The following is a 24417-nucleotide window of genomic DNA, read 5'->3' as shown; positions in this document are numbered from 1 at the left end:
TTCTCAATATTATGCTTTTTGAAGTATTAAAAATATCCTGATTTTTTCACACTAGATCTTGTATTGCATTTAGACAATACTTGAAGTTGTATTTACAGCATATTTATTCATTTATTTTTTTACTTGAAAAATTCATTAGTTCTAATAGCTGTTGTTCTCGTAGGAATTTGTTTATCACAATATGACAAAATTACATGCCCAGTAGACACCCTAACACTTGCATTTATGTTCCCAAAATGATTCTATGATACTTTTAGGGAGTTAAATCAAAATTGTGTTGTTGCATTATTCACTGCCAAGTTCTTTTTCATAGGAGTGTGTATATTTCACAAGGTTCTGTTTGAAAACAGAGACTAGTCCCCTAATGTCTGCATTCAAGGCAAAAGATCTTGGGCATGCATAAAGACAAAAGAAAGGTTTTTATTAATGCAGATTATTATGACCTGCAATGGTAGAATCTGAATGTCACCCATCTCCTCACAGTACGATCATTCTTATCGTTGATCGATTATGAAGCATTGACCCTTAAAAAAAAAAAAAATCCTAATTTATGTAGCTTAAGAATTTAAACAAAACTGCAAACATGTGGGCTGGATATTAAAAGATAAACACGAGACAAGAGAACAGCATTTCATTGGCATTTGAATCTTAAGTATAACTTAGAAGATAGTTGTAAAACAACTACACATCTTTAGGTTCTAAATCACTAGTACTAAAGTTCTCTATTTATTGTTTTCCAGGTGTTTTCTATTTCAGTGATTAGTCAAAGAACACGTAGCACTGATTTGTTGGGTTTTGTCTGTGCCAAGTGCATTTCCAGTTAGATTAAAACCAGAGAACTATCTATCGTTGAGAAACAAGCAGCTGTAAAGCCGAGAAAAGATGGAAAAATCAATCAGAGCCATTGCACAAACATTGGCCAGTTAAATAATTTAGAATGTCCTGAAGAAAAAAAGAAACTACTGGAGCACGAACTGAAAGACGTTGAACGGGTATACCAGAGATACCATTGCCAGTCGACGACAGAGACATTGTGAGAGCTTTAAAGCAAAACCCTACAATAACTATTAGTGACATAAGAGAACCCCACTAGACAGCAAAAATAAAAGTATTATGAAATACTGTCTGTAGAGGACTCTTTCAGAAGATGCATACCCTCATTAGCAAAAATAGGTTGGTCAGACTGGAATTTGGCTAACAATAAAGATATGAGCTTAAAAAAAATCAGACAATGCTTTTTGGACCAGTTTTCAACCTTTACTCTTTAGTAAAGTGACGGAAATGTTAAAGATTGGAGATTGAACTTGACCCCTGATATTAAAGCTCATCACTGAAGCTCAGTAATTGTGATATCATAGATTGGGCTTGCATGACTTTTTTTTAGCTCAGTAATCCTCTTTGACGATTTCACAACAAAATAGCAACAAAGTGTAAATGAAAAAAAAATGTAGAGTGAAAGTTCAATGATGGATGCAACTAAACTGTTTGGTAGATACTTCATAATGCAGGTAAGATGATGACCCAATACAACAAATCAGAGCAATCAATCAAAACTATATTTATAAAGTGCTTTAAAGAACCATAGGTTACCCAAGGTGCTGCGTATAGGTGAATACAAATACAAAATTCAACCATAATAAAAATCATTAAGCAACAACAATAAAAATAATAAAATAAGCAATAAAATACAAACAAAAAATAATAATTTGCCTAATAATTGTGTGGACCACAGTGGAAGCATGTAAGGAGAACATAAAATCGGACCTAAAATGGAGTCTTACACATAAGGCCCTGCACTTAAGTGGGACCTCATTGAAAGAACACTGTCCAAGTTAGAAAAAAAATCTTCTGTCAAACAATTAAGACTCAAACCATTTAAGAGCTGTTCCATTCATATCAAGAGACTGCTCCAGTGGAGATAAAAATAAAGAAAACCGCCATAATCCACTGTATTGGAAGGCAGCAGGTAGATCAAGAAGAATTAAAACAGCAGATGCTACGGAATCATCAATTCACAAAGAAGTTAGAGGTTTTGCAATGGCTAAGTCAATACCTAAACCTAAACCTCAGAGCATGCATTGTTCCTGCTGTATATGAAACTAGAGGACTTGTCTCGCAATAAAGCAACAACTGAAAGAGTTATTGGTTTAGTTATTTCAAGCAAATGATTTGCTATTAGAAAGCAAGTATTACTCACTTTATTCTATTTTGAGTCAATCTGTACCAACAATGTTGTTTTTGAACAAAAATGTTCAGGTCAAACTACACATGATAGCGTTTTTTTTGAGTTGTGTATTAGATTAGGATGTAAATGTCTGGAAATAAAAGTTGACATTTTGATATCTCGTCTCATATAGCTCATCTATTGTTCTCAAACCCCAATTTTTGCAGTCCAAATCGCAAAAACAAATTAAAAAAAAGTTTCAAAACATTGGATAAGTCAGGAATTTTTAACATATCCTAAAAAAGTGTTCAATCTGTAAAAGATGTATCCTCCATAGGGTTATATGTAGAAAATACATAAACCGTGAAGCTGTCAGAAACATTTGACTGTCCTCTGATGGTGATATGAGGACAAAGAGCAATTATTGAAGCCTCTCAAAGTCCACTGCATGGTGGAAAAACAACCAGCCGTTTGTGTGATGATTTGAGAGTAAGAGAACAGCTTGCCTGCTGATGCTGAGTTCCTGGGTGAAAATTGTGCTCCTGAAATAAATAAACAATTTTCCTTCCTTTGTTTTTTTTTTTTCTCCTCCTATTTTAGATCCTGGTGACAGCCATCCAATGCTTCTTATTGGTGGCTCTGATCGTATTGTCGTCACCCATCTAAATGGAACGGGTCTTCAGCCCCTGAGGTCCCTAAGTGTAAATGGAACGCTGGCATTGGATTTCCAGCACAGCCAGGAAAGGGTATGCTGGGCGCTGTCTACAGAGTCCTCTGGGCAGCTCCGCTGCGCTGGAACAAGGAATCTGCGCGGGTTCACACGGGAACAGGAAATAAAGACACAACGGAGTATACAACGTATGCTTTTTTTTTTCTCCGTTCACAGTTCTTACTGTTACATAGTCCTTGCTTGCTACCACTCTCGTGATGGAATTAACTCACACTTCTCTCTCCCTTACATGAAAAAAAGGATAAAATTGCATTTTCTTTCAGCTGTGGCACGCATTAAAAAATGCTTTCTCATACATCAGCTGAGTATTATGTTGCTCCCGCTCTCTCTTCTCCACACTCTTACCTGCAAGGCGCCTCCAGCTCCTCATTATCTGTGGAGTTTAAGACAGGTTAGCCTAAGCAGTTTTGGGATTCACCTTCATCCTATAGCTGTCACTCCTGCCTGCAGGCGACAAAAGCATTTCTGCTTCTGAATTCCTTTTCTATTAAAGATCTTTGGAAACATAAATCACTAGCATTAGATTTAATTATCACCAATGCAGCTAATCATTTGCCCTTTCTTATTATTTAGTCATTTGTTATACAGGTTTTCTTAGCTAACAAACGTGTTTGAGAATACACTAAAGTGATATGATAATTTCAGGTTGGAAGAACTATCTGTAGCCATGGTAAAATTCAAATCAGTTCTGTGCCAGCTTTACACATCAAACCTAGTATTCGTAACATGGAAAACTGTCACTTCTGTGAAAGAAGATGTCTCTCAGGGGAGTGCTTGTAATTTATTAAAAATAGCCCTGTAATACTCTAAACAACAACATTGCGGCTCAAAACAGGCGTTTAATAAATACAGTGTTCACAATAAAAGCAGTTCTACATCACTAACCAGATCAGTCAGTGTTTTTGCTAAAACGTATAGCTCTACACGGCAAAAAGGTTATTACGTCTAGAAGAACAATAGCAAACCAACCCACCCTACAGTCACTATATGTGCAATTCTGATTGTTTTTGTGACTGGATCCTTAGTTGAAAGGGGGGAAATGTTAACGTAATATTATTGTAGAATTAAATCAGTAAAGTTCTTCATTGTCTGTAAAAAAAAAAAAAAAAAACTGATTTCAAACAGGTGACCATTATTTAAGAAAGGAGGCAGTAATTGTTGAAAAATGTGGCTACACTGCATTCCTCTTCAGAAATCTGAGTAAAATTGATCAATTAAAAAAAAAATCAGAATTACAAGGTAGTTTAAATGAAATATTTATTCAACATGTTAAGGAAACATAAATAATTGCCAAAAATGATGGGCTTCTTCGCTAATACGATCCCAGATGGTTTAAAATTGAATACCCAAAACAGAAAGACATAGAAGAAATCACAAAGCTACCATTCAAAAGGCTCAAAGAATAGCCAAAAATAACAATGACTAGCTAATCATCACCCCCAGCGCAATTAAAAAAGGTTTACAGATACCAGTAAGGCCTGTAACAGTCAGAAGACGCCTTTGTAAAGTGAAGCAGTTAGAAAGGCGAATGTGCAAAGTAACTTTTCTTTAAATGACATGGGCTGAAGAGGTTCTAGAGGTTTCAAATCAGTCAACAACATATTGACTGACATAAAGAGAAATAGTTGCAACATTTTTGCAGTGATGAAAACAAGACTGAATTCAAACCACGGTATGCTTTGGACACTGTGAAGCATGGCGGCTTAGGCAACATGAAATATTATTCTTTTCACACGATGGTGTTGAGCCTATTTATCACATATCAGATAAATTGGATCAGTTTGAATACATAAAGACATTATGCCTGTGAACAAATGTCAATGAGTGTCCTAACAAAACGATCACAAACATACCACTAAGCAGCATTTGCTTTCAGACTGCCAAGTTTATTGCTATGCTCTGTGCAGCCCTATTCCTGGACCTTGATCCAGTAGCAGACTTGGAAGGACACAAAAGATTGATCAGAGCCAAAACACAAATAACAAAAAATAAATAAATTACAATAATTCTGGGTTGGAACACCTGTTATCATTAAATGGTATAAATTCTTCTTCATGTTTTGCTTTGAAGAACTATAGATGCTTTGCTCACCTTTTAAAGACAATGCTGTTTATTTGGAACACAGCTGTATAATTATTAGGGAAACCAAGACTACTTGCAGTATGATGACTCAATAATTATATGTTAGCCTTCCTAAATTTGCTTCTTTTGGTTTCATACTTTTAAAAGATTGTTGCATTCATAAATATTTGTCTTCTTTGCAAAGTTACTTACCTTCCAATTATCTATCCATTACAGATGTGGAGCAAATGGCTATTGACTGGCTAACCGGAAACTTCTATTTTGTTGACCATGCCTCTGACAAGATATTTGTCTGCAACCATGCTGGGGACACATGTGTTACGATACTTCAACTAGACCTGCTGAATCCCAAAGGAATAGCCCTGGATCCTCTCATGGGGTGAGTGCACTGCAAACTAAGAAGCATACCCTCTCCTAAAGCTCCACCTGTTAACCCTCTATCATGCATTTTTTAATAAAAGCAAACCTAACACAAGGCTTAAAAAACTGCATTTCCTGGGACGTTGAAGTGTGAATGTCATTAGCTCAAATTTGCTAAATTAAAAACTGAAGTGAAGCAGAAATTCCAACAGGATTTAATTGTAAACTGTATCAGAAGCTGAAATGGAAGATGAGTAGGGTACTTTTATAGGCAATAGTGGAAAACGACTTTTTAATTAATGAATTACTTATTCATGAAACTTGGTAATTTCCTTAAACCTAATCTTCATGTCATAGTTAAATGTGAAAAGGTATTGTTAGTGTATCTACGTGTAACTCAATTCAAAAATACATATAGTTATTGCAAAAAAGCTTTAAAATAGATTGATCCTCAGTTTAAATTGATTATGAGCATTATTTTTTGTTAGTACAACTCTTTAATTTAGTTAATTCATATGTTTCCAGTTCACAACTAATTTCATATCAAAACATTTTACAAGACACAAATTAATACTAAAGATTCAGAGTAAGGCACAGACACACAAAAACACAGAAGCACTGTCTAGGTTACATTCCAGTGTTTCCAGCAGAAAATTGCTCAGGCGAGGCGGTGAGTTGGGGGGTGGGGGGGTGTTGGAGACGACAAGTTTTCCCAGCCATTCACTACGTATATGCACGCGCAAAAGCAACAACAAATCATGTTAACGTCAAATAAACATGCAAGCATATCGAGTTTGTTTTTTTGTTTTTTTTATGTTGGTGAGGCGGTAGCGTGAGTTTGGCGAGGCAGCCACCTCGCCAAGATAGCGCTGCGGGAAACCCTGCATTCTGTTTTAACTGAAAAAGTTAAACTAACCTAATGACCGCCATAGTTCCCTGAGGAACTTTGTTGAAAAAAGAAACACAGTTAAACAAAGTGCCGTGGGTTTTGAAAAACAAGATGCTGTTTCAATGGCTTTGCTCATTAAAGACACTTTATGTCACTTTACTGTCTGTGGGGCATTAGATGGATTTAATGTAATCAAATGGCTGAATGTTATGATCTTAAAATCATATCTGTCTGGGAGTGAAGTTAGTGGCCATCTATGAATACAAATGTTAAAGAGAAGACCCATGTTTAACACTAAGCTGAAACTCATATATGTTCTCTAAGCAGATCTATTTGGTTGGAATGACAATCTATAGATCCTCAACTTTCCCATGATATTTTAGTTTTCCCAAGTCTTTCTTCACACAAGGGTCCAAAGTCATGTGACCCATTTAAAGTTTGAGTAGCTTTGCTAGCAGAATGTAAGATGACATAGTTAAAGGAGCAATGATATATTTCACCACTAGATGGTGCTTGGTCTGTAGACCAAAACAAGGTGTATGACAAGCCGTGTGAGAGCCTTGCTGCAAGTGGCAACCTGGCCCCTCTTTCCCTTCTCGTGCATGGCCTTCTATGCGCATATTTGTAAAGGACAAAAACGGCAAAACAGCCTCACCTTTTGGAGGAACATTTTAAGTGAAGAGGTAAGTAACTCATAACTTGATAATGCTGTTAGTTGCTGGGGTGCTCTCCGCCATGTTGCACCTTAACTGTGCTTTTAGGGCAGCTGTTCACATGCACGTACATGAACACGCGGGCATGTACACGCACGGTCTGGCCCCGGTATTTAAACAAGAGACTGGAGAATAACGCAGACAGCTGTGGCGTGAAGTCATACTATAGTCCATCTGAAATATTACCTTTAGTTCTTCACATCATTATTTTTTATTTCTTTCTATCTAAAATTGTACTTATTGCTTCTTTAGATATATAGAAAAGTATACGTTTTATATATATATATATATATATATATATATATATATATATATTATTTATTAAGGAAACCTAGCAGACTATATTTAAAATCTTGACAAGCAGACTACTAGTTCTGATATTTATATATAAATATCAGAACTTATAAGAAACCTTGTCTTAAAAGATTGTAATGGCTAAAATAAGACACATTTTGCAGACATAGTTTGAGGTAAAAAAAAAAAAAAATATAGAAATGCATCCATAGTGGGAGAAACTCAACAGTGTGAAATCTATACTATTCATGTAATTATATGTTTTACATTTCTTGCCAAACCTGACCTCATTTTTATGTTTATCATTTTGGTGTGTAGAGAAGTGGATGCCATTGTCTTGGATCTGAGACAAGAAGTTTAAAATTCTTGATATAATGTTACCTGACAGTCGGACACATTTAAAGGATTGTATCAATGAAGATCTGTTGTAAAATTTTAAACTTGCCAAAAAAATACCTAAGAATTAAAGAAAAAATTAAAACTTTAAAATAGCTCTATATCTTTTGAATAATTTAATACTTGAATGGTGCCTTTAGCAGAACGTATGCTGAAATTGACAACATACAAAGAAGAGTAATGTTTTGAAGTTTTCTGATTACTCTTTTCATTTTTATGTGCAAAATTGTTACAAAATAACAAAACATAACACTTCATTTATAAAGCACCTTAAAATTTCTACGCAAGCTTCAAGTCAAAGTGCTACCCAGTGACATAAAAATATGCGTAAAAAAAGAGCACATAAGCAAGTTGTTGATGTATCACACTGGGTTGAAAATAGCCAGTGAAGGAGCCTATCCGATCTGTGTTCCAAAGTAGGATACGTTTTAAGACCTACCACCGCAATAGCTCTTTCCCCTCTTCCTCTTCCCCTTGTTTTTGGGATGTCCAAAAGCAATGATTCCACTGTTTTTAGTAAACAAGATCAGATGTGCGTATGCAGAGATTCTCACAAGTAGAATTTAGCATAAGAAACTTAAAATCATATAAAATAACTTAGAGGATCCCTATAGTGGGGATTTACTTCCTCTCTTATGGGTCAGCCTTTTTCCATTTGAGCTATGTAATTTGACAGGCAGCTAATGATGCCTTAGAAAGCCTGCCCAGACATTCATTTGTATTCACTGATGTTGCCACAGAAGAAAACGCCCCTGCTGGACCTTTTATCACCGGATGTTTGTCTCTAAAGATCGAGGAAAACACATTATACCCCCCTGTGAAAACTATAACAGCATGTGGTGGACTCTGTTCAGGATCACATTTGGGGCGGGGGGATTCTTAGCTTTTTAAGTATGATAGAGTAATGAAAAAATTTTCAAATCATTTAAGTAAACTGCATGCACCAGCTTTATCACACTGTGCACCAATTATCAACATCTCAGTCACTTTTGCATTTCTAAACTGCTTAGCCAGCAAAACCAAGCCCATTATATTACAGAGATTTGGCACCACACTTGAAGTCAAAGCAAAAGTTTAACAAAACCTTTTTTTTCTTTTTTGTCTTTGTGAGATTTTTAGGATCAGTCGGCTATCTGAAGACAAAGAGTGTTTAATTTAAGCCGTTTCTCATTGGAAAACATTTGTATCCAAACCTGGCTAAATTTGAGAGCACCTCGCAGCTGCTCCACACTACTTTTCTTACTCTGTTATGACCATCCCCTTAAGGCCATGACAAACAATATAAATCTTGCATGTTAACACCCTGCATAATTAATCTGAAAGTTGAAGCAGATGAAGCAGAACTGCATTACCACTTTGTGGGTTTTTCGTTTTGAAAAACCCTGCTTTATTCATCAACTTGGCCTGCTATTACGCCGGCGGGTCTAATCAAAATAATTTGCTGTTGGTTTCCTAATGGTATGACCAGTTTGGATTTGGTTGGCTGCGTCTCTGCTATCATTAAATGCAGTTCAGCTCCTGGTATACACTAAAGCTTCTGGTAAATACACAACGAAATTAGAGAACGTGTTTAAATTCTTCTTCATACCCCATTTTTAGACACTTTCTACTAATTAAGGTCACATGTTAGACCTACCTAACATACTTTCAGGTGTATACAATTTGCCATTTTTCTTTTAATAAGTACTTTCTACTCATGTTCAAAGGTGCCGTTTGTGATTAGAACGACAAATAGGCATGTGTTCATTGCGATTTTCTTTGTAATTATTATTTACCCATCACGTTTTAGTTGGCGGAATTGTCTGTCTGAAATAAATTCATTAATGAATTAATTAATTCATTCAAATTGTGAATCCTCCTTTTATTACTGTAACTCAGCATCAGTTGAAACTTGTTCTACTTTTGGGTTAATGGCTGGATTGACTATATAGGACAGAAAATGTCTGCACACTCCTACTGACTCTAATTGGTGAGAAATAGGTACAGCTGTTTCTGAAGAAGTGGGCCTGAGAGAGGTCTGTCAGCCTGGAGCAATGGAGTGAAAACAAAAGAAATGAGGGAGGTGTTAGATAGCAGCACAGCAGGAAGAACAGTGTTTATAGAATATGCCCTGCTTTGGCACTCCAATTTTTATCCTTGCTTGACTCTCCTGATGTCTGCCTGCCTCTCCTACCACTGGACACGGCATTTTAACTTTGCTATATAGGGAAGGCTTTTGATGGACAACCTTTTCTTCTTTTTGTCATTGAGAAAAGTGTTTGATTAATGACTTGGTTTGCCAAACTGCAAAATTCTTTTTAAGTAATACAACATTGTTTCTAGCCCTGGGACCTTTTCACATTTTTGTTAATAAAAAGTCAGAAATGTCAATATTTATTAGGTTTTCTGTGATAGACTAAAACAAAATAGCACACAATTATGAGGCGAAGGGAATATTGTATGCATTGTTTCAAAATGTATTCAAGAAATACAAAAAATCTGAAAAGTGTGAGATGCATTTTTATCCAGCCCCCTGATTTAATAGTTTCTAGAACCAACTTTAAAATCGGCGAGAAGTCTTTGGCATCAAGAGTCAGAATAAAATCCAGCAGCATTGCAAACAGTCGCAACAACATGTCCAGACTTTCTTAATGACTCAAATGTCTCAGAATATTAACTTAGACTCTTTGTAACATTTTCAAATCAGATTTTCTTGTTTCTTTATGGACCACTTGAAAATAGAACACTGCTGAATCTTAGACTTGCCACCTTTTAAAAAATGAAAAGAAGGAACGCCCACTGCGTCCCGAGTCACCCAACTCTCATGGGGTGGGGTGCCTGCAGCAATGGTATGTTTTATTTTATGCCTGTTTTTTTTTTTTTTTTTTTTTTTAAGGGGTGATCAAAAAGCAACTAGTCATACGTAAAGCTTGAAATACTTTATTAGCAATGAACACTTTATTGGGAAACATCGCTGCATATAAAGTACTCTTATGTTAGGTTAAATAAACCCTTAATGTTATACATCTCTATTTAACAAACAACGAAAAACTGTGTGCAGCCTTATGTACACAATTTAGTTATTGCATAATATAGCTAGTTAATGAAATATTGTATAATTTACCACATGACCTTTGTATTAGTACTAAAGTTGATCTGATTTTACGTTACGTTGCACTTTTGAGAAATCAACAGAAAAATGGAGAACTTAAAGTAACTTTTAAAATGCATAACTGTTGCTGCTGTCAGGACTGTCTTTCTGAACTCTAGGTAGGTTTTTACCTAAAGAGGGAAATCCACAATGAACAAAAACGCTTGTACACAAGGTTACCTGCTTATTCAAAACAGAAGAAAAATGCAAAACATTACTCCTTCTCTCGACATTCTTGGGTTTATCTCAAACTGTTGTGTTTCTTGTTGCCTGTGGAGCAGACACAAGATTTAAAGAGTCAACAAATTTCCCTCTATTTCTCACTGAGTTACTTCTTTTTCCAAGTGTACTTGTTAGTCCTTGCAGCATTGAGTAATACTTATCTGTCAAAGCGCTATTGTGAAACTCTGAACAGTTCTGCTTAAAGTTGAGAATGATCAGGAGCTCACTCGTCACGAGCTTCACAGAGCACCTCGTTGTGCAGTCACTGCATTTCTTGGCCATTATGAAATATATTCTATCCTGCGTCCTCAGTATTTCCTTTCTTTCGCTTTGTTCAATGTTAGATTTAGCACTGGTCTGTGTTACAGACATGTATTGGACATCTATGAAATTCTGGAACAAATCACAACATTTAACTGTCAGATAAGGGGTTACCTCTAAAGACCGGCACTTAACATCGGTATTTATACTGTATAAAAAGATGTATCTACTGATTTGCTATCTGTTGAAGGCAACTGGTTGCACTGGACTTTATTTTGGCGTACGAGAGCAAAAGATGGTGAATAAACATGCACAGGACAGTTTTCAGGTTATTATGTTTAAAATATGTTCAAATGTATGTATAATTTTCCTTATATAAGGATTACTTTATGTTGGTCCATCTCATAAAATGCCTCAATAAAAATAAATTGAGGCAAAGTAACAATATTTTAAAAAGTTTGAAGGCTATGACTACTTTTACAAGGTGCTCTATTACTATGAGAATATGGATTTGATAAAGCTTTCACACAAAGCGTCTGATAGATGGGTCGTAAAAATCAAGATTTTATTATTGATTGAAACCTCTGAGTCATCTTTGTAACTGGAAATGTGGTAAATAATTGTAAAAAACAAAAAAGTTGGCATACATACTAACAATTGTTTTGTAATTTATTTAACGAGTATGTTTTAAATGCAATAAAGAAAATATGCATTTCTTCAGTGGTTATCAATGAAGCAGAGTATTCTTTTAGAAGCTTGGGGATCAAACAGCTCTTGAAAGGGAAACACCCCCTGCTACATCTCTTAAGAAGAGCAGGGGGCTTTCCTTATGAATCACGGAAACTCCTTGATCGGCAATGTCTTCTCCCTGGGCTCAGTCAGTTCAGTCTCCATAGTAACCAACCATTGTACTGGCCAAGACAGGAACCGGTCCCAACAATTTCCATTACCACTTCTGGTTTTAACTCAAATATGCGCCACAGCACTAGGGCATAAGGGTGTTGCTTAGACAGACTTTATTGCCATTGAACTGCACATTCAAAATGTACATTTGAGGGAAATCTTGTGGCAAGGCTCTGAGTAAAAACAGAAGACCAAAGCACTGCCAACATTCCCAGTATATCCAGCATGATTCAGACACAATATAGATGCAATAGCGATGGCCACAACAAAGAACACAGTAGTTATCTACTTGCAGCTGTACATATTCAGTCATGTTATCTAAGAGAAGAAGAACATTAGCAGGCTTTGCATTGAATTCTCCAGGTCATCCTGGACAGTTGGGAAGTCTAGACGAGGATTTACTTAGCTTATTCCTTTGTTAATGTAATGTTTGTTGTTTCCTATGTAACATTTCCCTCTGCAATGTTTTTTCTGTTCATGTACAGCACTTTGAATTGTATTGTTACTGAAAACTGCTATGTAAATAAACTTGCCTTGCCTTAAGGTGGCTCATCAATATGCAACTCCTCCCCTTAATAATTATAATATGACATGCGTAATTGTTTAAACATTTTATTGCCTCCAGATTCTTATTTGATGCTATCTCTGATGGTCAACGTTTCACTTGCTCCATGAATCACCCCCTCAACCGAAACACCATCTCTTTTTCAAACGTATCTGTCGGTGAAGTTTCAGAAGCTCAGAAGGGTCTCAATCCTGACATATATGTAGGCCTGGTTTGCTAAACGATTCTCATTCCATTTTAAACCTTTGTATTTTAGCAAACATTTTGAAAAAATAGTTAATAATCATCTTAAAGAATATTTGTGCACAGCTAATATCTTGTCATGTCATCAGTCTGGTTTCAGGAAACAGTAACGTCCAGTTACAGCAACTACAAAACTTGTAAATGACATTATTGAAGCCTTGGATGCTAATCATTACTGTGTTGCTCTTTTCGTTGACATGTCTAAGGTGTTTGATTCCACTGATTATGTTATCCCTTGTCATAAACTGTCTGATATTGCATTATCAGATAGTGCTGTAAGTTGGTTTTCTATTGTCTCTCAAATTGTAGACAATGTGCAACACAGTCGTCTGTCATTGGATTACTTAAACATCACAAAAGATATGCCTCAGGATTAAATTTTAGATGCAGCTCTTTTCAACTTATGTAAACAATGTTGGTAGAAATATTACTGATGTTTGCACACATTTTTATGCTGATGACCATAGACATTATATGGGTAGAATTCCTATGGACTGGTGCTGCCTAGTGGAAAAGACATTTCAGCATGCCCACCATCTTGGATGCTTCTCTCACGTGACCCCACTGCCTTTATTTGCACTGAGGAAGTTGAGCTGTTTGCCCAACTAAATTAAATCACAATTCCCCAATTTCTTACCTGATTTTCACTGCATGGGGCCAAAAAACCCTTTCCTGGAGCTTGAAAGGTAGCTTTAAAAATTTGACAAATATTTCAGAAGAAAACTGAGACCTGTTCAAATTACTCATGTATTAAATGATGGCTCGTGATTAAAGATCAATATATTGTGGAAATATGACAGAGACCCACTGAAGTGCTGTTGTTTCATAAGAGCTTTCACAGATAATTTGTATTTGCACAAAACTCTGACAAGCTTAACAAAAACAACAAGAAGTCAACCTGAACCCTTAAAGATGATCCCAGCTTTGAACGATTATACATAATTATTTTACATTTATTTATTTACTCAGTAATAAAAATATTTGAAGTAATTTACAATTAAAATGATGTGTCAATTTTGTTTAAAAGGCTCACAGATGGCAGTAAGCATTATACTATGTCTTTTGATCTTTATTATTGAAGTTCAGTATGGAAACCAGTGATCTGAATGAAATAATTAAACTATTAACTGTCTCTAATGTTTGAAAATCATGCAAAGAAAAATAATAGCCTTCTCTATTATTTATTCTATGTTTAGCCAGTCTTCCTCAGTCTTCTTTTCATGGTGAGACCCATGCAACTTTTTTGCTGCTCCCATGCAGTTTATGAATCATGGGGGCTCATTTCCAGGATTCATGTGGATCTTGTTCCAACTGTGAAATAAATACAAAATCAGCAAAATTCTTAATTCCAGGAAGCAATCATTGATATGCCAAATAGAAGCTCACCTGTTTGGGGGCCTGGGGTTCCTGCTGACATAGACAGCTTATCTCTGCAGCCAGGTCTAAGGTTCAGAGGGCAGGCCATCTTTCCTTAGACTTGACTTGTGCAGAATAGGTGAGCTTTCTGTGGTTCTCTGTACCTTGTTATTCATGGAAACTGTGGGAGCTAAGTCATTCATTTCTTAATAATTACAGAAAGTGCAGACTTGAGCAATTTTGAAAAGTATAGTCACAGCTCAGGGGATCTTTACCCGGGCAGATGAGAGCTTTGGCTTCACTGTCATTGAAGCAAAGCAGCAAAAAGTTAGATTGTTGCTTTCAGAGACTCAAGGGGCAATAATTTAAACACTAAAATACTGTGAAAGTTTTAACAAGGGTATATAAAAAACTATAACTTACCTTTAAAGCTCAGAAGATACTTCAAAAGTCAGGCCTGATATCCATTTTTGATTTCCTGGTGTGCCCTGTGTGAAGACAGAGGTGGTAAAGAGAGTTAAAATTAACCCAGTGTTACTTTTATGTCCCTAGACTACAAGGGGTGGATGTTATAAAGTCAAGTTGGGAAGTACGTGTGAAGTTTCAGGTTCAGAGCTAGCTTTAGAGCATGGGTGACTTGTAGGAAAGCAGGGATCTTCGGTGGAGTTTTCCCCACCAAAGCGGTTCCAGTAATTAGTCTGTTGAGTAGAGTAGGGCTGTTACATGAGCAATTACTGTACTACCTTCTGAGTAAAATCGAGAAGATCCTGCCAGGTAGGGAAACAAATGCAGTCGAGAAATTCGCAAAGTACCACGCCTAGTGGAATAGCGTACGGCTGAGTGGAGTCTCTGGGTGATAGTAGCTAGTTGTGGGTCTTCCTGAACAGATGGCAAGACAAACCCAGCCGCCTCCAGTCAATATGGAGAAGCAGTGGCTCTGCCACAAGTTAACCCCCGATGACCGAGTTCCTAACCCTGTTTTAGAGGCTTAGTCTGGTAACCCTACGGAGGAAGCTCATTTTAACCAGTTGTATTCAGAATCTTATTCTTTTACTAGTGATTTTTTTAATTTTTTTTTTATTGGGTTTTCTGTATTTTATGTGTTATATTTTCTTGTAACACCTCATTTATCAGTTTCTACTTGTTTTGTCATTTAGATTGTTTTTTTCAAGCCCAAATAATATTAAATAGTTGATGTATTATGCCAAAACTTAACAGGAGTCCCAAGTTAGTAAATAACAACCTTATCATAAACCTTTTATTTATGTAGCATGTCTTGTTTTGAGTGACAAGGTTCCTGTAATCTAATGAAGACAAAGCAAAACTACTTGAACTGATCAAAGTTAGAATGATACAAGGTCTTAAACTACCTAACTTACAAACTTAACTATACAAAAAAAAAAAAAACATAATTTTAATTGACATTTGTCTCTGTCTGTGTTCTTCTCTAGAATGATGTTCATCACAGACTATGGGAATGTGGCCAAGCTTGAGCGCTGCAACATGGATGGCACCAACCGGACCCGACTAGTGGATTATAAAATTGAGCAGCCCACTGCTGTTGCATTGGATATGTTCAAGAAGCTTGTATATTGGGCCGATGCCTACCTGGATTACATCGATGTTGTGGATTACCATGGCAGGAACAGGCACACTATTATCCATGGCATCCAGGTGAGTGTCACATTTCACTGTTAGAACAGCCTTTTCCCTTCTACATTTAAGGAGCCATTTTAGACAAATGTAAGGTGTTTTGCTTTATAGAAACATAAACATATTTTTCTTCCATCAAAAAACTTAAATTATGACATGACAGTTCTTGTTTTTTTTTTGGTTTTTTTGGGCACCATGGTACGAGGCAGGTGGTATATTCAATGCCGGGGGTTTTAATTCACTCTTCATTTTCATAGAAAAGGTCTTTTGAAACCTTGATGTTTTATTAAATAGAAAGAACTGAGCCACACGTGGAGCTGTCTTCAAAATGAGCATATTAATAGTCTCTCCCCTGTAGTACACTTTTAAGCCCCTTTCATCGCAAATTATGATTATTCATTAAAAGGCCATTGCTACCAATGTAGATGAGAAATTCAGCCTTTATGAGGAGAAAAAGAACATACATCTTAGCATGGCATTATGTATGCAGGTGTTCTTTGCATGATATTGCCTTGTTCACATTTGCTTGTGCCCTCATTAGACTGAGGATCTTAATATCATTGGATCTGCATATGAAATGTCATCCAGAGCCTTTTTTTTTTCTTTGACTGAATTTTGTGTTCATGTTAACAATCTTCCTCTTCGCTTACTTTCTGCTTTAATAGTGGTAATTGTAAACAGATTATTTTTTTTATATAAAGTTACTCAACTTATCCAATGTTGTTCCGAGGTTTTGATGGAATAGTATTGTTTATGCAACCAGACAATGCTTAGTTAAGAAGTCAGGCTTGCTGTGGTGGTAAACGCTTTACATACACTCTCTATGGGCATTCATGCCGCATTCATCTATGGTCTTTCTGCATTTGGACTGTTTTTTCATCAAAGTAGCATACAACAAACAACTTCTATGAATTTTAAAACAAAGGACAGGGTGCAGTAGTTGCATTTCTATCACAACCATAAGAAAGTTACACATATAAGCATTGATGTCAACATACCTCTCCACTAATATTTATTAAAAAAAAAAGTGCATGTCAACCGTATCACTTATGTCACATTCAAGAACAAAACTTTTCTTTAACATGATTTTTTTCTTCTTCTCTGTGTGGCCAGCTGCAAATTTCAGTCAAGCTAAATATACCCCTTTTTAGAGTAGGTCGGTGCCCTCTCAGTAAAATCTGATATAAACCTTTCTTGTCTTTTTTTCTTAAGCCATGGACCTTTGGGGAATTCTTGGTTTATCCAAACATCCAAAGCCCAATCCTCAGCCTTATTCCATAATTTTTGCATTTGATTGAAAATGTGGTCCATACCACAGAAACCAACATATCTACATAAACTCTACAAGATCTACCAAAAATAGAGGTCACATGTCCCACCAGAATTGTGCCAGTGGCATTTTAAAGGCTACAAAAATAATGTGATCAAAGAGCAACCCTTGGAGGGATTTTTAAACAGATATTACTGTGGGTGTGTACACATAGGCCTGCAGATAAAACCTTTTCCTCTAACAGAACTCTAACTGAACTCTATAAAGGCCCACAAACTGACATTAATGATGACGCTGACTGAATGTCAATTTTTAACTATACTTTCATAGTTACAATGGTCTTGTGTTCTTGACTGTTTGTCTAAAAACAAAATCCAACTTTCTTCTTATTTGGAAGAAAAGAAAAAAATGACTTTAGAAAATATTTATTTTCTTATTTAACTTGTTTTAATTCTTCGGCTTATTCTATCAATATGATTTATTTTTTCACTTTATCAAATTGAATTTATTTTTGAACAATTTAAAACAATGTTACTAAAAGAATAATACAAGGAAAATAAAAGAAAAGACTAAGTGTCAAAGGAATCATCAAAACAAATATTTATAGTAGATTGATTGAAAAAGAAGAGGGACGAAGTTTATACTTTTTTATATTGTCTCCCCTTTCTTCTTTTCGTCTATATACTGTATCTATAATAATATACATACATGTTATGGTATATTTAAAATTCAAATAATAAAATCAGTATCCTCATCAATGAACATAAACTGCATCCATTTCAAAATAAAACACAATTTTACCTAGTATAACTACCCAGATCATCGTATAAAATTCCAAATGTTTACATTTTTGCATTCATCCCTTATTTTCCATTTACCTACTAAGAACTAGTTTTTTCATACCTTCTTCTCAATATGTTTATGCTTGTGCTTTGCTTAATCTCTATTCCACAAAGTCACTCTACAGTTAAATATGTATATATGCTTTTCATTTTTCTTCATATTTTTTAAATTCATATCTCTCATAAAATTATGTTACTAAATTAATTGGTGTGCATTAAAAATATCTTAAATTTAAGGGTTATGTCTGAGAGAGGCTGCTTTAAGATTTGCACATCTTGAAGCCAAATTCTGCAGAGAAGAGATGGATGACTGTTTTTTTTTTTTTTGTTATTTATTTATTTTTTCCTGAAGCATGTTTCTCAGCGCCCCCAGTGTAAAGGTGTGGGGCAGTGAGCCTAGGTGTATTTCCTGTGAACATAGCTCATCCAGCCATGTTGCTTTGTGTAGGTGTCAGCCTGCTAAATGTAGCATAGAGGGTGGTTGTGTCAGGGCCAGTGGTCTCCCGGTGGACTCCAGCTTTTGACCCTGTATGGGCTGCCAAGTGCACCAGACGACCACACCGCCATTTCCCCATCTCTCCTGAGCTTGACACATGTTTTGGGACGAAGCTCATATTGAATCTGTTCTGTTGTTTTCTCTTTCCTCTTGCGGTTTGACTTGTGTTTGGACATATCGTCTTTTTCTTATGTTTCAGGTGTCATACGTATATGCATTAGCTGTGTTTGAGGACTACCTGTATGCCTTGCACTCTGCCCCTTCAGAAGGGAGTTCATCTGTGGAGCTGCTGCGGGTTCACAGGTTCAACATCACAGCAGAGAGCAGGACATTAGGCAGCCTGGGGAAATCTAGAGCCCTGCATATTTACCACAAACTCGCTCAACCAAAAGGTAAAAGACATCTTGCAATAAGTAGACATGTGCAAGTATGTGTCATACTCTACCATGCATGACTCACAAGATGTAGACAGAAAGAAAGAAAACATACTCCCCTGGTATTATATTGTATTTTTTATCTCAATATGCCATATTATCAATAATTGCACACTATTTTTTTTTTTTGCCTTTCTGATAAGTTAATTTTTTAGTGTTGAATTTGCTTGTAATTCATAATAATCTGGTGTGTAACTCTGTATGTGTTTTTGCTAGTCACACCCCGATTTCCCCATTGTGGAACAAAACAAGGTATTTCTTATCTTATGTTAAAACATTGAGATTGGTCCTTTATATTTTTTTCCACAGTCAGAAGCCATGCATGTGAATTGGACTCATATGGAAAGCCAGGAGGATGTTCCCACATTTGTCTTTTGAGCGGAAGTTACAAGTGGAGAACCTGTCGCTGCCCTATTGGCTACAGACTTGGTTTTGATGGGACATCATGTAAAAGTTAGTACCCCTTTTCCTTTAATCTCCATAATGGACTTTAAAGTATTACTAAGCTAAAGATCATTTAAATGTTAGAACCTGTCGATTCTTAGGTTTTAATCAGATTTCCTCCTCAAAACTGTTTCATTTTATTCTGTAAAGCTAAAGCTTGTATCCAGATCTCAGTGAAACTGATTGCCATACTGACAAACGGTTAATGAGCCCAAACCCACCAGTTAGCCCCATCATGAATTCACCAACTGAACAGTCTATACTATCGCCATCATTCAATTCAACACCAAAGAGAAGATGGATGAAAAATCCCATCATTTGGCAGCCAGAAAGAGAGAAAATGTTCTGATAAGCTAAAGTAATATGCGTTTAGTTTCCACCCAGATTCACTGTGCTGCTAGACCACTACTTAAAGTGATGCAATTAGCGTCTGACCTCACCAGCCACTTTATTAGGTACACCTAATCAAATGTTTAATGCATAGCATATCGGCCAACCACACGGCAGAAACTCAGTGCATTTATTCATGTAGACATGGAGAAGACCCCTCGCTGAAGTGCAGATCAATCATGAGAATGGGGTAGAAAGGGGATTTAAGTGACTTTGAATGTGGCATAGTATTCCAGAGGCTGATCTGTAATTTTCATGCACGGCCATCTTTCAGGTTCACAGAGAATGATCTAAAAAAGAGAAAATATCCAGTGAGCCACAGGGATGTGGATGAAAATGTCTTATTGATGTCAGAGGTTAGAGAAGAAAGGAGAGAGTGATTTGAGATGATGGAAAGAATAGTTCAATTCACCACTCGTTAATACCAAGGTACATATAAAATGATCTCTAAAAGGCACAAAAAGTCACACCACAGCGGACCACACTGAGATCCACTGCTCTTAGCCAAGAAAAGAAAATGGAGGCTACAATTAGCAATGGCTCAACAAAATTGGACAATGACAAATTGGAAAAATGTCTGGTCTTACGGGTCTTTATGTTACCTGTGACTCAGCAGTTTGTTATGACCTTTGCCATTTTGTAGGGCTTTCAGACATAGTACAATGTCTTATGATGAAACAAGAGGCAACAGCTGAGCTTTATTTGCAATAAATGAAACTGTTAGACATGCAAACCTTTTGATTCCAACACTGCTATCACTCTCCTGCCATGTCCAGTCCACGATTATGCAGATCATGGTTTTGTTTGCAGAAGATGATTTTGCTGAGAAGCTAACTTTTTAGTTAGCTGTGCCCACCCCCGCCTGAGACGAGTAGAAGTCCGCTCCAAACTCCCTCCAATGTAGGGAGGAAAAAAAGTGGTTTCATTTCAGATGAATGAACCACTGAGTCAGTTTTCTGGTTTAAAAAAGTGCCATTTTTTTTACCTGGAGCTACTACCTAAAGGTGTAAAATGTAAACTACAGGTAACATTTTTTTTATCTTGTTTTGGAACCCTTAGCTGCGATCGGTCTTGACGCCTCATAAAAGCAGACAGATCTTAAACACTGGATTTTGGCATAAAGCTTCTAAAAAAATGACAGTGCCTCATTTTAAGCATAAACAAGAAAATTCAGCTCAAAATTACAGCTGTGTTTATCCCTATCATCGTTAAGGTCATATGTCATGATGGAGCTGGCGATGTGTCAGGAAGAGCCTTGGGCTGACAGCTATAAAGATGAGGGCAGGCAAATACAGCTCTGTGCGAGTGTGATGTTCTCCTATCGACCTGTTGGGAGGCCTGATAGATTATTGCTGTAATGAGGGTTTAAGTTTGCCTGCATTTGTTGGCTGCTCTGATCAATTGGTGGACGTTGTGTAGTTGACAATAAAAGCCGAAGATCAAATTGATGACACAATTAGGGCGCCTACAACATTTCGATTAGAGTAATGGAGCATTGGGAGCTTTTGCATGACATGTTTGATTTATTTCTCTCGTGGATGTTCTGATGACACCAGCTATGTCTCCATGTCTCGCTGCTCTTGCTCTTCATCTCCCTAAAGCATAATGAGATTTTGTGTTAAATGATGTCTTTTTTCGTACAACAGTCACTGTTGGAGGGTGATATCTGGGCCTCTAGCAGTGCTTAATTGCCTCCTGGTTAGTTCTCTCCCTTAGAAAAAAAATGATAAATTGAACTGAGCATGTGTGGTCCTCACCTCCAGCATCCTAGTCTCTTGGGTAGTAGGTGAGACTGGGGAGAGGTCCGCTTCCCACCTACTTCCTTCCTTATTTTTCCCTCTCCAGAGGTTCCCAAAGGGTTCGAGCATATACAGTCCCAATGCAACACAGGCTTGCCACTGAGAAGCTCCCTCAGCTCTCGGCTTTTCTATTTGCTTTTCTTACAGAAGCACCAGCTTATTTAGTTTAGAAACACTATTCATAGTCAAGGTAAGGAATACATTTGAATGTTTTGCTGAAGCAATTCATTACGTTTACTCTTGTGGCAGTTTTGCAGTGAGGGCATGATTGAGGGGGAGAGTGTAGTCATTGGCACTGATTACTGGCTCCATTAAGGCGAATAGATGGCTTTGGACTTGCAAAACATATAAGAACAATGTGGTTGTTAAGTGGGTTTAATGCAGGGATCAGCACTGATGAATTAGACTAATTATTTGACAATAACAGTAAAAAAAGGGTCTGTCCTTTCTTGCTTTGTAGAGCCCAAAAACGATTTCTTCCTCTTCTATGGTAAGGGGCGTCCCGGCATCATCCGCGGCCTGGATATGAACATCAAGTCTAGTGACGAGCACATGGTACCCATTGAGGACCTGGTCAACCCTCGAGCCATCGACTACCACGCAGAAATGGGACACATTTACTTCGCTGACACCACCAGTTTCTTAATTGGTCGTCAAAACATAGATGGAAGCAGCAGGGAGACAATTCTCAAAGATGGTAGGTGTAGTATTTTTTTTAACCATCTGGATATTTGTTTTTCTACTGTAAGTAAAGATCATTGTATATTTTGAAAAGATCCAATTCTCTAGTATGCAGTGGTCTTAAAATAGCCTCTGCAGATTATGTGCTGCAAGAAAATATATTTGAAATATTTTCTCTTTTATATATTTAAAAATATGTTTACTTTGTATTTTTTCTAGTTATTACGCAATAAATACTACTACTACTACTACTACTACTACTACTACTACTACTACTACTACTACTACTACTAATAATAATAATAATAATAATAATAATAATAATAATAATAATAAATAATGTCAGACGTATTGTATTGGGTATAACTAAATAAGAATTACTTTCTTTTTTACAGTCTAATGCAAGAAAGAGTGATCTTGCATCTAATTCTTGGTTATTACTCTTTGATTATGATAAATAATAACTGATATTAACCCATTTTAGGATGAGTAAATCAAAGAAGAATTAACAAAAATATATGCAAATATCTGTTATTTATTTATGCGGTGCTTATTGTGTTCCAGAACTTGATAATGTTGAGGGCATCTCTGTGGACTGGATCGGGAATAACTTATACTGGACCAACGATGGTTATAGGAAGACAATCAGTGTAGCCAGGCTGGAGAGAGCGTCTCAAACCAGAAAGACTCTGTTGGAAGGGAACATGTCACACCCTAGAGCCATCGTGGTTGATCCTCTGAACAGGTAAAAACTCAAAACATCCATTGATAAAGTAGAACTGTTTATCTAGATTTGATTAACATAGTATGCACTCTGGTTTTGGATCTACATGGTTAATTTGTGCTTTGGAAGGTTAACGGCTTGCTTAAGAATATTTTAATTCAACTCAAAGAGTATAAGTAGCAGACACAATTGTTTGTTTCTCCTTAATTATGATGCTCTTGTACAATCTAGAAATTGTACAAGAGCATCTACAATTTAGAAAAAAAAGTTAATTTTACAATATTTTTAATCAGGTAAACCAAATCCAGTTTACATCTGATTGATGTGTCCATAATTCTATGAGGTGTTATGAGGCTAAATGGGATTCAGTTTATTTATATGGGTTTAACCCGTTAGAGTTCAAACTCATAAAAAGGTTATGTGCTCCTTGAGTTAAATAGAACTAAACTAAGTTATACTTCAGTGTGTTTTGAGGTTTAGCACTTTGCAGTTTGTTTTTGTCGAATGCAGAAGTTTAGGTTATTGCCATTCATTTTGACTGCATGTCAAAAACTGGTGTGGACCACCACACACTATAAGTGTGTGGTGGTCCACACAGGAAACACATAAATCAGGTAAACGGTTAGAAAAATATGTTTTTAGTAATGCTAAAATAAAAAGTTGTATTTTTTTTTAGTTTGAGATTATGCTATTACAATAAAAGATTAATCTCTTAAGGCATTGCACGCACACTTATTTATTTTTATTTTTTTACAGCGGTCCTTAAAACAGCTTTAGGACAGGCATGTGAATATTGGTCTATTTAATTCTCTACAGTGCAGCTTGAAGCCAGCAATTTCCCAGATGTTTCTTTACAAGTCAAGAAATCATTCCATGAAGCAAAGATATGTTCAAAGAGTTGTTTTTTTTCCTGTAGTGTGTTTTCAAGAGATTCTGTAAATGCAACAACACCCATTTTTTTTTTTTTTTTAGTTGCCGTCTTTGCTATAAAGGGAGCTTTGTTATTGGACAAACCGTGGGAGTGAGATTTTTATTGCTGCCACTTTTCAGCACCTTTTTTAGTATATTAAATTCAAACACAGTTTTGTTGGTTGCTCTCAGTGTAATTACTTCCAAGATTCATCTTAAAAACTATCTAACTAACTATTTTTTTCAACTCTAGCTATGACCTGTGAACACATCAGAGGTCCCAAAAAAAGGCATTTAAATAAATTGACTTGTAAATGAGCATGGTTATAATGACAACACCTGCAGTTTTAATGAAATACTCTTGCAAAAAAAAAAAACAAACAAAAAAACTTGGTAACACTCCTAAAAACTTTAAAACTTGGTAACCACAGTAATCTGTTTGACGGCTTCTCCTCTGTAGCCCTCAT

The 24417-nt window shown here is 36.3% G+C and overlaps 1 protein-coding gene across 1 annotated transcript in view; it reads left to right on the top strand.

The window, feature by feature from the left end:
- Positions 1-24417, top strand: part of lrp1bb (low density lipoprotein receptor-related protein 1Bb) — a 394708-nt gene that overhangs the window by 167744 nt on the left and 202547 nt on the right. The window contains exons 6-12 of the mRNA XM_036139564.1: positions 2765-3022; positions 5193-5355; positions 15760-15982; positions 18769-18961; positions 19313-19456; positions 22097-22333; positions 22882-23062. Of these exons, the coding sequence (XP_035995457.1) occupies positions 2765-3022; positions 5193-5355; positions 15760-15982; positions 18769-18961; positions 19313-19456; positions 22097-22333; positions 22882-23062 (1399 nt within the window). The remainder of the gene's footprint in view (positions 1-2764; positions 3023-5192; positions 5356-15759; positions 15983-18768; positions 18962-19312; positions 19457-22096; positions 22334-22881; positions 23063-24417) is intronic.

Source organism: Fundulus heteroclitus, chromosome 7 (genome assembly GCF_011125445.2).
Source record: "Fundulus heteroclitus isolate FHET01 chromosome 7, MU-UCD_Fhet_4.1, whole genome shotgun sequence".
In the NCBI taxonomy this organism is placed as follows: Eukaryota; Metazoa; Chordata; class Actinopteri; order Cyprinodontiformes; family Fundulidae; genus Fundulus; species Fundulus heteroclitus.
The sequence above is the reverse complement of the archived record's forward strand: the minus strand, read 5'-3'. Positions and strand labels throughout refer to the sequence as shown.